This window comes from Eublepharis macularius, chromosome 8, assembly GCF_028583425.1.
Source record: "Eublepharis macularius isolate TG4126 chromosome 8, MPM_Emac_v1.0, whole genome shotgun sequence".
Taxonomy (NCBI): domain Eukaryota; kingdom Metazoa; phylum Chordata; class Lepidosauria; order Squamata; family Eublepharidae; genus Eublepharis; species Eublepharis macularius.
Genome location: NC_072797.1, coordinates 67,562,322 through 67,576,834, shown reverse-complemented (window position 1 = coordinate 67,576,834; position 14,513 = coordinate 67,562,322). Strand labels below are relative to the sequence as shown.

The 14,513-nt window shown below is 50.3% G+C and overlaps 1 protein-coding gene across 1 annotated transcript in view; it reads left to right on the top strand.

Moving 5' to 3' along the window:
- Nucleotides 1-14,513, top strand: part of TMEM232 (transmembrane protein 232) — a 263,702-nt gene that overhangs the window by 96,142 nt on the left and 153,047 nt on the right. The window contains exons 9-10 of the mRNA XM_054986937.1: nt 887-1,010; nt 1,538-1,757. Coding sequence (XP_054842912.1) covers nt 887-1,010; nt 1,538-1,757 — 344 coding nt within the window. The remainder of the gene's footprint in view (nt 1-886; nt 1,011-1,537; nt 1,758-14,513) is intronic.

The window sequence follows — 14,513 nt, the reverse complement described above, 5'->3', positions numbered from 1 at the left end:
TCCTACAGGGACATCACAGAAGTCATTCATGCAGGAAGATTCACCTTGTGTAATACTGACTATTATGTGGGAATCTCTTTTTACTAGTACTTGAATTACTAATTGATCTTAATGCTGATAGATATATATCTTTGATTCAAAGAAGCACAACTGTTTCATATGTTTTGTATCTGAAACATGGCTCTGAAAGGGACACAGGAACCTATGGCACTATTTTGAATTATCTGTTGCTTTTAAAAAAACATAGTGCTCAAACACACGTCCTACAATAAAAAACTACCACTACAGCAAACTCCTCATGGCACCCCTTCCACTTTGCATAAGATAGCGATGTTCAAATAGTGTTGGAAGACACTACATTACCCCACTGAAGCAAATTCTTTGTCTGTAGGCCATCTAAAGCTTTACATTTACATCAATATATTCTCTTAGAAGTTGTCTGAAGCCTGAATTAAATGCCACCTGAAAAGCATTTATCTGTGTTTCATGCTGATGCCATCTTGTTTAAATGTGCTTACCTGGCAAACTGGCCCATAAACATGAAGTGTTTGTATGCTAGCAGTCTGTGCCTTGGGTGGTTGTGCCTCTGGCATAGTAACACTGTGTAAGTACAGGCTGGTGCACTCTCTAAGTATATTTAAATGGTATGGCGGCCACATGGAATGCTTACATAGGCAAGTACTTGTGCTTAAATTGGGCTTGCTTCTGGTCATTCTGGAAATACTGATGTTAAGTAAATCCAAAAGAAGTTACAATATTCTAAGACACATTGGTCTGAGTAAGAAACTAATTGTTTCTGACTCCAAAATAGTTTTTCTATATAGAAAAAAAACCCTGTTTATTTTATTTTACACCAATTTTTATCCTTCTGTCTTGAAATATCTAGGTTGGAATCATTATTAGCCTTGATGGTCCTGGGAGAGGCTGCCAAATTAAACATGTCCTGCTTGAAAGTTTTAATGGACCTAGTGAGAGATTTTATTTCAGGCTCTATGCCTCTTCAGAAGCAGGTAAGCACCAAGCTAATTTAGATGTAGGAGGGGAATGTGTCTGTGGAAAACACTAAATTGGATAGAAGTAAAGCATTTATTTTTTTACTGTTTGTCCCTGAAGTTTATGGTCTCAGTATTCCAAGTTGGAAGACTGAATAAACAAACCAGTTCCTTCAACTTGTAATTCTCCTATAGTTTAAAACATTTTGAATGGCTGATGGGTGGGATTCTCTGTGTCCCCTGATGGTTGTGAGATGAAGGATGCTATCCTAAGAATGCATTGCTGGTTGTAAACCCCATTGAATAAAATGGAACTTAGGGTTGCTCCCTAAGTAAAAATTCAATTCTATACATGCTTACTTGTAAGTAATCCCCAGTAAACATGCTCTAAATAAACATATATATGACCTAGCTGTAAAGATAGATTTTAAAGATTGCAGTATATCAATTTGCGCTTACTTTATAATGTATAGTGGTTGTATTGGAACTATGGCTATGTCACTAACAGTCCGTATTTGATTGAAAATTTATATTTTTACCTACAGCCAAAGAGTAACATAATAAAGCTCTCATGTTGGAAGTGGCAAGTGGGATACTTATATACCAATATACTCAGAGAAATCTGTTTGCGTGGAATTAGTGCAGATTTGCAAAAAACTGCTTTTCTTGGATTCTGTGATTGTGCAGAGCAATTTAAAAATGGCAAGGAGTTAAGAGGTGCAAGTTTTCTTGATCTTCTGCACTATTACCCATCAGCTGATGACAGTAAGTATCAAAGTAGCAAATTGACTTCTGCATGTGTGGACGTATGGAAGCAGTGAGGAGGGGAAAGCTGATGGAATCACCCCTGAATGTAATGCTTAGTTTATCATGCTTCCTATACCAGAAAGGGAGGTGGGGGCAATTTTGCCAAATTCTCCTCCTTACTGTAGTTTTCATCTGTGGCTTTTTTCTTGAGGCTGCTTCAGTTCACAATGGGAGTTTTTAGAGAGCTGCTGGACAAATAGGAAAGATCCAGTCCTTTGAACACTTATTTCCTAGGATCCAGCACATTATCTTCACTGACAAGACTGTTAATAAAGAAGTCATGATATTCAGAAAAGCGTTATGGAAAGCTGAAAGAGAAAGTCCTTTTGCTAGTGGTTTCCAAGACTGGAGCTGGGAGAGTTTCCATAACTTAGCCACAAATGTTATTTGCCACCTAGGGGCTATGTCGGACTGCGTTGCAGCTGAGTAAACACACCAGACACTTGTGTGGGTTAGAAAATGGCCACAACTTTATTGATTACAGCTATGTATGGAGCATTGGCCTGGCATCTGGGCTGAATCCCCATTGGCATCATAGGCCTCACTGCCGAACCGATGCATCACCCGCCAGCCTTCCGCTGGCCACCACGGCACGTGCTGTTCCATCGCCGGCCCTGCCTGGCGACCCGTGCCTCCAGATCCATCGGGGTGAGCAGCTCGCAGGCCCGCTCACCCTGTTGGGATCCAGCCCAATGCCTCAAAAACCGCCACTGGAGGCAGGCCAAGGGCCCGCCTCCACACCAACGCTCCAGCTGCTGTAACCACAAAGGTGGAGCCACCCCATATCCCCGGGGGGCCCTGACTTTGATGACCAGAGGGAGGCGAAAAAACCCCAAGTGGCCTCGGCCAATCTGGCCCCTTGTGGGAAAAATTCCTCCCTGGCCCCCGAAGGCGGCCGGCACAAACAGCCCTGGTGATCTCCGCCAGGGCCCTCCAGGGGGCCCACTCTCGTCCCTCCGCCTGCGCTGCTCTCGCTGTTACTCCAGCCGTCCAGCCTTCGTGCAGCCTCTCCGCGGTAGGGGTACCGTGCCTGCAACCTTGCCTGCAACTGAAACACATAACATTAGTATTCTCCTTCCTGGCATCACCCAGATTGGATCTGGATGTCCACCTGGCCACCCGCCTTGCCATGCCAGCGGCCAGGCCCACCTCTGCTGCTGCGGTTGCCTCCCCGATGCGGAATGCCTGGGACCCGCCTGTCCTAGGCAGGAAGCCCACCGCTTGAAGGCTGACTTGCCTGCCAGCTGTGAATTGGTGGTGACTGGCCCGCTGGCCTGCGCTGGCTGGGCACCTGTCCCTGTGTCCTTGACTGCCTGCCCGGGCAAGAGGTCCCTGCCCTACCGCGTGGGGCTGCTCCATTGCTCCATGACGGAGCCACACCGCCGCTCCACGCCCCCGCGGATCGGTCTAGTACTGGGCCCACCTGCTTGCGCACCCCCTTGCTCGCAACGTCTGCCGGCACCATGCCCTGTTGGACTGATCCCCGGCTGAGGCCGCCGCCCCTTCCTACTGTGGCGGCCCCCGCAGCATGCGAGGCTGGGGGCCGCCTCGAACGACGTACCTTCGCGGGGTGAATGGCACATCCCGTCAGGTGCCTGGCCGTAGCGCCAGCGCATTCAGCCCTCCCTGCTCTATCCAGTGCTCCCCTGCTTCGGAAACTTATCCGGGAAGGGATCTGTGCGCTGCCTTGCGTCAGATGCCGCCCCCGAACCTGTCCCCTGCAAGCGAGGAAGGGCATCCGCTCTGTGCTGTCCACTCCGGGTATGTGCCAAGCTCCAACGATTTTGCTGTGCCAACACCACAGCACTGACCTGCGCACCAGGCGCTCGACTCGCTCTGTCCCCGACTCACCACTGCTTGGTTGCTGCCACCACTGAAAACTTGCTTGTCGCTCTGTACACTCCCCGTCATTTACTGGCTTTGAGTACCGACCCGTCCTTATCTTGCTGGCCCCTTTGACTACTCCAAGGGACAGCCTGCAGGCCCCTGGCCCCGAGTCTATTCCTTTCGCCGGGCAGGAACCCTGTTGTGGTTTGACTACTATGCTCTCCATTCCTTGTGTGGTTGCCTGCGGCAGCCATCACTTACTACCAGAGCCCTTTTGTTCCGCCTGGCTGCTGGAAGCAGTCCCTGAAACGGTTCCACCGTCACAACTCTCTGCCTCTGGCTGCGGCTACTTCTTGCCTCTCAGAGACAACTGCAGGATCCTTGTGGTCCTGTGGAACTAATACGACTAGACCTTGGGAACGTCGCGCCTGTGCAAGATGCCAAGGAACCCCACCTTGCGAGGCGGTCTGACAGCCCACCCCGCAATGGTAGGGAGGGTGACTTGTGCCAGTGCAAGATGACAAAAGACCCCACCCTGCAAGGCGTTCTGACGGTCCACCCCGCAGTGGTGGTGGGGGCTTGTGCCGCAAGGTCCTGCAGCCGCAGCCACGGCAAACCTTGCGGCAACAGGCTCTCCGGGGATGCATTGAATGCTGCTGAATGTAAGCAAAGGAGTAGGGAGGAAATGGGAGGTCCTGCATGCGCCATCGGAGGGCAAGAGAGGTGGGCCTGTCCGATACACCAGCGCCACCACGCCGAACGCGAGAGGGGCATCAATGCTGTGCCATGGCGTGCCCAGCTTTCCCAAGACATTGAGACCTTGGCCAAGGTTCGGTGCCCGCACCCGTGCAAACCTGGTTGCTGAGCTAGTAACTATAAGTCCATTTACTTAAATGCCAAGTTGATTTTGGGTATACGAGTGGTATCAGCTCAGGTAGCAGCCGTGCAGCCCACCCTGCACCTCTGACGTGGGAGGCCCCGAGGGGCCCGTGCCAGCGGCTCTGGCCAGCAGCAGACGTGCCAGACCTGCTCAGGTGGCGGCCGGGTGGCCCGCCCCGAGCTGCCCCTGGAAAAGACCCTTGATGGGGCTGCCGTTGCGGTGCGGCCGCGTGCGGGCATGCCGGGGCCGGTAAGGCAGTGGCCGGGCGGCCCCCTCGCACCGCCGCCGGGCGGCCCCCTCGCATCGCCGCCCTGGAAGGCCCCCCGAGGGCCGAGCACTGTGTTGCGGGCCGTCCGCCGCTGCGGTGGCCCGCTCAGGCAGTGGCCAGGCATTCCGCCTTGGGCTGCCACCAGAAAGGCCCCCCGGAGGTCCTTGCGCATGCAGGACATGACCGCGGCGGCCCGCTCTGGCGGCGACTGGGCAGCCCGCCTCTGTGCCACCACCCTGGAAGGCCCCGGAGGGCCGAGAGCTGCGTTGCGGGTTGTCCGCTGCCGCCGCGGCCTGCTCAGGCGGCGGCCGGGCAGCCTGCATTGGGACACCGCCAGGAAGGCCCCCAGAGGCCGGAGGCCCCCGTGCAGGCCGGACGTGGCTGCGGCGGCCCGCTCGGGTGGCGGCCGGGTAGCCTGCCCTGGCGCCACCCCCCGGAAGACCCCCCGGAGGGCCGAGAACAGAATCGGAGGCTGCCCGCTGCCGCCGCGGCCCGCTCAGGCATCAGCGGGGGCAGCCCGCCCTGGGCTGCCAGCAGGAAGGCCCCAGTAGGCCCAAGGCGCCCGCGTGGGCAGCTGCCCACTGCTGAAGTGAACAGGCCCACTGCCGCCGCCGCCATGCGCCCTGTGCGGTCAGTGGCCGGGTGGCCCGCGCCATGCTTCCATCCCGGAAGGAAGCTGTGTCATGGGCCGACTGCGGCCGCCTGCTCGGGCAGCGAACGGGCAGTGGCCCCACACCGCTGCCCCTGAAGGCCCCCGGAGGGGCTGAAAGCTGTGTCACGTGTCGGCAGCGGCAGCCCTCCCAGGCGGCAGTCGGGCAACCCGCCCCTGCACCGCCGCCTCGGAAGGCCCCCGGGGCCGACAGCTGTGCTGTGGGCCAGCTGCGGGTGCGGGGTCCAGCTCAGACGGCGGCCTGGCGGTCCGCCCTACCACAAGTGCCCCAGAAGATCTGCCCGGGGGGGAAGGCTGAGCCATGAGGTAGCACCACCGCGGCGGCCCACCCAGGCGGCCGGGCAGCCCACCATGGCCACCACCACTGAGGGCCAAGACGCCTATGTTGCGGGCCGTCCGCAGCTGCGGTAGCCCACCCGGGCGGCGGGCGAGAAGCTGGCCCTGTGCTGCTGCTCTGGGCCGCCGCCATGAAGGCCCCGGAGGCCGGAGGCCCCAGCGCAGGCCGGCTGTGGCCGCGGCAGCCCGCTTGGGCGGCAGCTGGGCAGCCCACCCCGGCGCTGCCACCCCCGGAGGGCCCCCGGGGGGCGCAATCCAGGTTGAAGGATGGCTGCAGCAGCTTCTGTCCGACCCGGCGGCAGCCAGGCAGCCCACCACGTGCCGCCGCCAGCAAAGGCTCCTCAGGGAACGATGTGTCTTCGTCGTCCGCCACCACGGCGGCCCGCCAAGACAGCGGCCGGGCAGCCCACCCTGGGCCACTGCCATAAAGTCTCTCAGGAGCCGGAGGCCTGGCACGGGCCGGGTGCAGACGCGGCGGCCTGCGCGAGTGGCGGCCAGGCAGCCCGCCTTACGCCGCCGCCCCGGAAGGCCCCCCCGAGGGCCGAGCACTGTGATGTGGGCCGTCCGCCGCCGCCGCGGCCCGCTCAGGCGGTGGCCGGGCATTATGCCTTGGGCCGCCACCAGAAAGGCCCCCCGGAGGCCGGAGATCCCTGCGCATGCCGGACGTGACCGCGGCGGCCCGTTCTGGCGGCGGCTGTGCAACCCGCCCCTGTGCCACCGCCCTGGAAGGCCCCGGAGGGCCGAGAACTGCATTGCGGGCCGTCCTCTGCCGCGGCGGCCCGCCCAGGCAGCAGCCGGGCAGCCCACCTTGGGACGCTGCCAGGAAGGCCCCCGGAGGCCGGAGGCCCCCGTGCAGGCTGGATGCAGCTGCGGCGGCCCGCTCGGGCGGCGGCCAGGCAGCCCGCCCTGGCGCCACCCCCCGGAAGACCCGAATCGGGGGCCGCCTGCTGCCTCCGCGGCCCGCTCAGGCATCAGCGGGGGCAGCCCGCCCTGGGCTGCTGCCAGGAAGGCCCCAGTAGGCCGAAGGCGCCCGCGTGGGCCGACCGCGGCCACAGCCGCCCGTGCGGGCAGCTGTCGGGCGGCCTGACCGCGTGCCGGCCGGGCAGTGGCCGGGTCGCCCCCCTCGCGCCGCAGTCGCTGGCATGGAATTCCCACCCCCCAGGAAGGGGGGAGGCAGGCCCGCACCCGAGTCCTGCGGGGAGCCGGGATTATTGTGGGATGGACACTCCGCCTCCGTTCTTCGTCCCGCCTCCACTCCGTCCGGCCCCAGGTGGCACCCCAGCTTGCTGGTGTGTCAGCCGCTTCCTTTTATTTGGGGTATTTATTAATCACATCCTTCGCAGAGCACTTGAAGCAGTTAACAAAGTTGATTAATAAAAGTAAAATATAAAGATAAAATACTGCAAAAGTAAGAATAGATGTAATTTTTTACCAATTAAAATCAATGAAACATTGTATGTTTCAGATTCACCTCTACCCGTGATGACATTATGAGAACATGTCTTCCATTATGCCTTCCCATAAATCCCCGCACATTTCTTGAAGATACACATAGGGAAAAGTAAATTGGAATCTGGCTTGAAATTCAGAGGCAGAATTTTTTTCACCAGTAACTCTTGCATGGAGGCTGAAGGAGAGAGCAGCTCACTACATTTTTTCCTGCCCTGGCTTGATTGGCTGGGCCACCTACCTCAGCCCCAACCTATCATACATTGAGCCAGGGCTTTTTTTAGGGGCAATGTTCCGGAATGGCGTTCCGGCAGCTCTAAAATCTGCCCACGTGATTCCTACCTCCTTCGGCCCTGTGGGCTCTGCCGAGGAGGCTAGGCTGCTTTGAGTTCGTTCTGTTTTCTTTCTTGAGTGAGTGAGGGAGAGAGAGAGCGCAAGCAGATGCTGCTCGGGCCTGGCACGGGCTTTGCAGAGGAGGCTAAGCAGCTTTGAGTTCATTCTGCTTTCTTTTCATTTCAGACTCTGGGATATTGAGAAAGAATTTTGAATTTTTTTTCCTACGCTGGCAGAGGGAATCTGTTAGAATTTAGATTTGTGAGATGGGTTTTGGATTTTTAGAGGCCCCCTCCTTCTTGCATATTTTAAAATATGATTCCAAATAAATGAAATGTTTGGGGAAGGGAATGGAAGATTTAACTTCTTGCAGAGGATACAGAAAGGAAAAAAAACCTTTCTCATAATAGTCTAATTTTCCAAGCTTACTAACATTTATCTCGTTGTAATGCATTGTGCTGGGTTCCAGGAAGCGGTGCCACTACTGGGAAGCGGCATCACTTCTGGGAGTGATGTCACTTCCGGAAGTGACGTCATCATGCATTTCCGGGAGTGCGTGCATGCTTCGTGTACACACATGTGATAATAGAAAAAGGCTCAGAAAAAAGGCCTGCCTTGAGCCATATTCAAATTACGTGGGCTGGAGCAAAACTGGTCCATCACTGAATGCAATGAGTCACTTTTCACCAGTGACTTTTGTATGTTTTTGCATTATACATGTCTTAAAGTTGACAGTATTAAAGATTTCTATTACATCCGCCTGTGAATATTGTATGTTCATTCAATAACCTGGCAGGGTTAAGACCCTCATTACTAATGCACTATGCTAAGTTTGGCCATCTAGGCTCATATGAATACTTTTAGTTCTCAGAAAAGATGCTGTATAGTAAGTGATATGCTGGCACTTGGAAGCAAGATGAGTAATGGAAATGATATGAGGAATGCTTGATACCTCTTTGAAAGGTTTTGACATTGCAGTGTCAAATAAGAGAAAGTGGTATTTTTGCCATGTCAAGTGGTGCAAGTTGTTCCATTAAGGATTCTTGAAATTTGACTCTGGTAAGGAGGCAAGGTGACCTTCCCAGTGGATCACTTAGCAACCTGCACAATACAGGATTCTTCATGCTTCAGCAATTTAGGCATAAATTGAGGTCCTTCATAGATTGTATAGCAGCCCACTTGTGGGATACCTAGGGAATATTAAGTCTCTTTTACTCTTCAAAGCCTCTTGTTCTGAAATATAGGCAAAAACAAATAGCACATTGATTTCTCTTATGATACATACTTGTGAATATTCCACATTCACAAGTGATTTTTCTGCAAAATCCAATCTGCCTTTCTAGTTGTCTAGCACCTTTCAGAGATATTACCTTAAAGAGTAACATGTTCAAAATAAGACAGCCCTCCCCACCCCAAAATGCCTAGAGAAGGAAAGGGAGAATTGGAGACCCACCAACAGAAGAGAAAGATGAAAGGAAGGGAGAGGCAAGGGTTGCAAGCAAAGTACAAAAGAAAGGGAAGGAATGAGAGAAGTAAGACTGACACGGAACCATTGTCAGCACAGTAGTGAAGTTTTTCAGTGGTGGATGTGGATTGAGAAGGTTGGACCAAAGTTTGCATTGAAGGAATGCATTTTAAGGATGATTTGAAAGAACGGACAGTGATGTGGTGCTGCACAGTTGTAAAATAGTGGTCTCTAGGCATAAGGATCAGAAGGGGAAATAGGCAGAGTCATTTAAGAGAACTTCATGGTATGCTATTTACAAAGTTCTTTTGGAGAACTAGTATAAGTGAACAACTTTTCTCCAAAGTGCACATTTCTTGGCATGATCTTGTGTCTGCTCCCTTTTGGTAGGGGCACAGACTCATCCAAAAGGGGAACTGCGTCCCTCACCAGTTCAGTGTCCAATATGTCAATTCCAAAATGCTCAAAGGCTAAATAATTCAGTTCACTGAGTCAATGGACCAACCCGGTCCAAATGGTGAGGTGCCAAAGAACAATCCATGTTGGGAGGCAGTGTTACAATCCACAAAGGAAGATGCCTGATGGAAAGGCGGTGGGTGAAATGCAAAAACGGAGTTCCACAAACGGGGTTCTCCGCCACCCTACATGGCTCCGGATTCAGATCTTGTTTCGCGGAAAATCCACTTCATCAGGGGACGGTATGCATCACACCACAATCACGTCCTATACAAAATCAATGTAATATTTACAGTAACATGCAGATTCATACATTCAAAACCCTTAAGGACCACCGTGAAAAATACAGCACTCACCCCAACCTTCTATGTGTCCTGAATTCTTGTGCCTAGCTTCAACGCACATGGAGTGTTTATTGTAATTATGTATATTGTACACCTTCAATACTGGATCTTTAGTGATTAAGAGGACTGTTGATTTATTAAATGTGACTGTATATTTGCTATACATACACAGCTCCTTGCTGATATTTAAGATCCCAACATATTTTAGAAGGAAGTGAGAGCCTGAGGGACATAGGAAGGTGGTAAAATGTCATGTTTGCTGAGGTAAGTCAGCAGCGGAAACCAATTTTGTGTGAATTTGGCATGGGAGTGCTCTGTATCAGATTGTTTCAGACCTTGTGAGATTTTCTCATATGTAAAAAAACTCCCATAATTTTTTGTGCCATGTGTGAATTGTGGGAGAACAATCATCTTTCCATTTAGCTGCAATGACCATTTTGTTGCTCCTATTAGATTAGCTATTATTTCTCTCCATGATGACAAATCAGGCCTGTTCTCCCAGACATTTGGCAGCAATGATTCTGGTGAATTTTGTAAGGCACATCCAATTATTTCATGATTTTTTAAAAATAATTTCTTCCCAGAACTTACTCATTTTTGGGCAAGTCCACCTACAGTGAGCATATGTGCCAGGGTTTCTACAATTCTTCCAGCATAAGGGAGATCTGGATTTATCAGCATAGTGTAATTTTGGGGGAGTGAGGTACCAGTTTGTCAAAATTTTTGAATGCTTGCAATCGGATAGGGAAGGCCTTCCTTGAAAATGATTTCTAGATGTGATTCCCAATGTTCTTCTGTCAGATCTATGGAACACATGTTCTGCCAGGTCTTTTGATATTTAGGAACCTTAACTGCATCTTCTTTAAGCAGGATTTTGTAAATAATTCAGAGCAAACCTCTGGTTGAGTCATGGTGGATTCTATAGCTGCTATTTCTGCTGATGTGCGTAGTTTAATTATTCAGGTTTCAGTCTACATTTGCATGCAAAGATTCTATTTCTGTGCTAATCCCAGTTTAATACCAAACAAAAAATTATGGAGGAGATCTGTGACTGGTATCCTATAAAATAAGCACATGATGGGAATGGGTCTGTTTTTGATCAGGAAAATAGTGCAGGAGAAAGGGTTAAACATACCTTCTCCCAGCATGTCTTCAGCGGCTGTATTTCATTAAAAATTAATACCCCATCATTTAATGTGTAGTTTGACTCTTACGTCAATCTTTAAGACAGGAGTGGGGAACCTTTTTCCCACTGAGGGCCAACTTTATGTTGTCCCGTGCGGGGAGGAGCCTTTTTCTTGCGTGTGTGACGTCACTTCCGGGAGCGACGTCATGTGCACGGGAGAAAGGGCGCTTGTGTTCCCTTTCTCCCTGCCACTACCACTGCGGCCCGCTTGCGGCAGCGGCAGCAGCAGCAGCTCTGTCATCGGCACCAGTGCCCCCCCCGCTGTCACCGCCACCGCTTGTTTTCGCCGTGGCAGCACAGGCTACTTTCACCAATGCTGTGGGGCAGTGGTGGCAGTAGTGGTGGCGTTGGCGGCAGCAGCTGGCGCTGGCAACAGCGAGCGGCGGCACCAAAAGCGGCCTGCTTTTACTGCTGCCGCTGCCTGCTCTCGCAGTGCGGGAGCACGCACCCTGGAGAGGGGTGCCCCAGGGAGTGCGCCCCCTGCCAAGTGGGTAAGTGGGAGCAGGGGGAAGGGTGGGAGCGGGGGGGGGTTCGCCCGCAGCTCCGCTGCTCTCTGCGGGCCAGTCCAAATGACTTCGCGGGCTGTATACAGCCTGAAGACCAGACATTCCTCACCCCTGCTCTAAGAAGTTAGCCCAGTGGAAAGTGTTATTTGTGTCCTGAATATATTTGGGGCCTATTTTTATTTAGTACAAATCCATATTTGTCATGCTAAGCATTGAAAATGAATCTTGTTAATTCTTCCCATAAGTACTCTTGTACACAGCCCCTTCTGCACAAGGGACATAACTATTCACTATCCCTGAAGTTAAGCTGAAAGGCATGGAAATCAGCTTGTATGTGGCCGTTCGCACCTCTCATGTTTGGTTGGTGTGGCCCTGTTGTTGTTTTTTAGTCCACATCATGCCAAAATGAGTTGGGACCATGAGTGCTTGCATTGTCATCATTTGTGGCTTTACAGCACCATCCTTTTCTTCTTTTTGTGTGTGTGCATGCACTGATTCAGTGCATCACAGGAGCACTGGATTTCCTGGATTTCAGCCTCTCCTTTTGTTGATCCTGATTTGCCTGTGCTCCTCTTTTTCCTCTTTTTCCTTTTAAGGAACTCCACATGTGATTGACTGTGAGAATTACCTATTGGCCAGCCAAACAGTGGAAACAATGGGGGAGGGAGTGTGATTCACACATGTACTTGAAGCATGCACGTGTATGTGTTTCTTTCCCAGAAACAAATAGCAATAATATTTTTTAAAAGGAATTTTATTTTGAAGTGATCATCTCATTGGAGCAGCAATACATTGCTAGCAAAGCTCTGTTCCTGCTTCTTTCTGTTTTGCCCCTAAGCATTTGTTTCTTCACCATGGGCTAAAAAGAGAATCTAAAACTCAGTGTTAAAATCTTTATATCTGTTACTCAAATATTTAGCCCCCCCTTACAATATTTCCACCCGTGCCAAAGCAAAAACAATAAAAAGGGAACTTCCACCTCCATGCTTTCAAACAAGTGTTTCATCAACTGGGCTTAATTTTTTTTTAAAAAAAAAAAGGAAAGAGGGGAGCTGGAAGAATGGAAAAGAGGGAAGGGGCATGGAAAAGAGGGGAGAGGGAGTGGCTGGATAGACAAGAGTAGCCAATCTCAATGCAGTGGGCCGGCAGGGCGCAGGAGGGAGGGAAGAGGGTGGAACACCAAAAAATGGGATAAAGAGTATGCACGGGGAAACAGCCAGCTGAAAAACAGATTTTTTTTTTAAAAAGTTGGGGTATAAGATCTCCCAAGAATGCTGTGGAAAAGCTGCATAGTGGCCGGAATGACTACTCATGGCAGCAAATCAGGTGCAGATGATCACAAAAAAACACTGCCATATGGGAACTGAATTGGCAAAACTGGCCCATGCAGAAGGGGTTCACATTTATTTTTTTATCTACTGTGTTTGATTTAGCATAATATACAGGCATACCTTCTCTACAAGTGAAATATCTATTTTGCTTTTTTGATCCATTTTAAAATTCTGGATATGTGCCTACATTCCCTGGAGAATACAGTAAAAAATCTTTTACACATTCTTTGTATCTCTTTTTAAGGCAAGGTAACAAGCCTCATGTTCTTCTTGTCAAAGCTTAAAGGAACTTTCATCCTTTTCTCTGCATCTTAACAAGAAATATACTACACAAAAAGCCTATTATTAACCTTGCTTTTTTCTCTAATAGTCCTATGCTTCTTAAGAGATCTTCCCACATAGCAATGTCGGTGACATCTGTCATAAAAGTGAAGCCAAATATATGTATGTCTGATTTTGAAGGCTGCTTCTAAAAAGCATTGCCACCACTACTGTCAGACTTCAAAAAATGTTACCAAAAATCAATGTCATAGCAATAAATCTGACCTGGATACATAAAATTTCATGTTTATCTTTTTTGAGGCATGCATGAAATGTATTAAATCTCAGAAGACTGGAAAGCAGAAGTGAGGAAATTGGACTCTGTCTGCACAGTCCTACAAAACGTCCTCCCACATCCAAGGAGTCCTTCAACCATGGCAATAGTGTCCATCACCCCAAAACATGGTTGGGTGAAAATCTTACCATAGAATAAAACATGTATTTATCCCACCATCATGTCTAGTTTGATATGGTTAGATCATGCTCCTTTAAAGGGATAGCCTGTTCTGTTCAATTCAGTTTGTAAGATGAGAGGGCTTTTCAAGTCCAGTGGTGAGTTGGGTGGCAACTAGAGACAGGTCATTTTCTGTGGTGACACATTGCTCTTGGAATGCCCTTCCTTGTGAGGCTTGCCTTGTGCCTTCTTTACTATCTTTTAGGTGCTAGGCCACAACATATATTTTAACCCAGGCTTTCAATTAGGAGCTTTATCTTTCCAGCTTTTTAATGGTCTGCTTCTGATCAGAGGTCTGTATGGATAGCTTTATGCCAATTATGTCCATGGGCTTGCTTTAACGGTGTGTTGTTTTTATATGGGAGCCAATTTGGTGTAGTGGTTAAGAGCGCGGGAATCTAATCTGGAGAGCCAGGTTTGGTTCCCCACTCCTCCACTTGAAGCCAGCTGGGTGACCTTGGGCTAGTCACAGCTTTCTGGAGCTCTCTCAGCCCTACCCCACCTCACAGGGTGTTTTGTAGTGGGGATAATAATGACATACTTTGTAAACCACTCTGAGTGGGCATTAAGTTGTCCTGAAGGGCGGTATATAAATCGAATGTTGTTGTTGTTGTTATTAATATCTTATTATTTTAATTTAACCCTGTCATGAGCACGATTCTGATAATGAGGCATATAAATTTCCTAAATAAGTAAATATGAGAAAAGGTAAGAAGAAGTAAGGACATTGTAAAGGAAACTACATGTATTAGGAAACGTTAGTAGGTGTAGAAATACTTTCCCCTAACTTTTGGAGATAGTTTACCAACTTTTGTTTATTACATCTGGTTAAGAACCTCACTTATTATGCACTCAAGACATGTCAAAGGGAATAGCTCTAAAATGAGG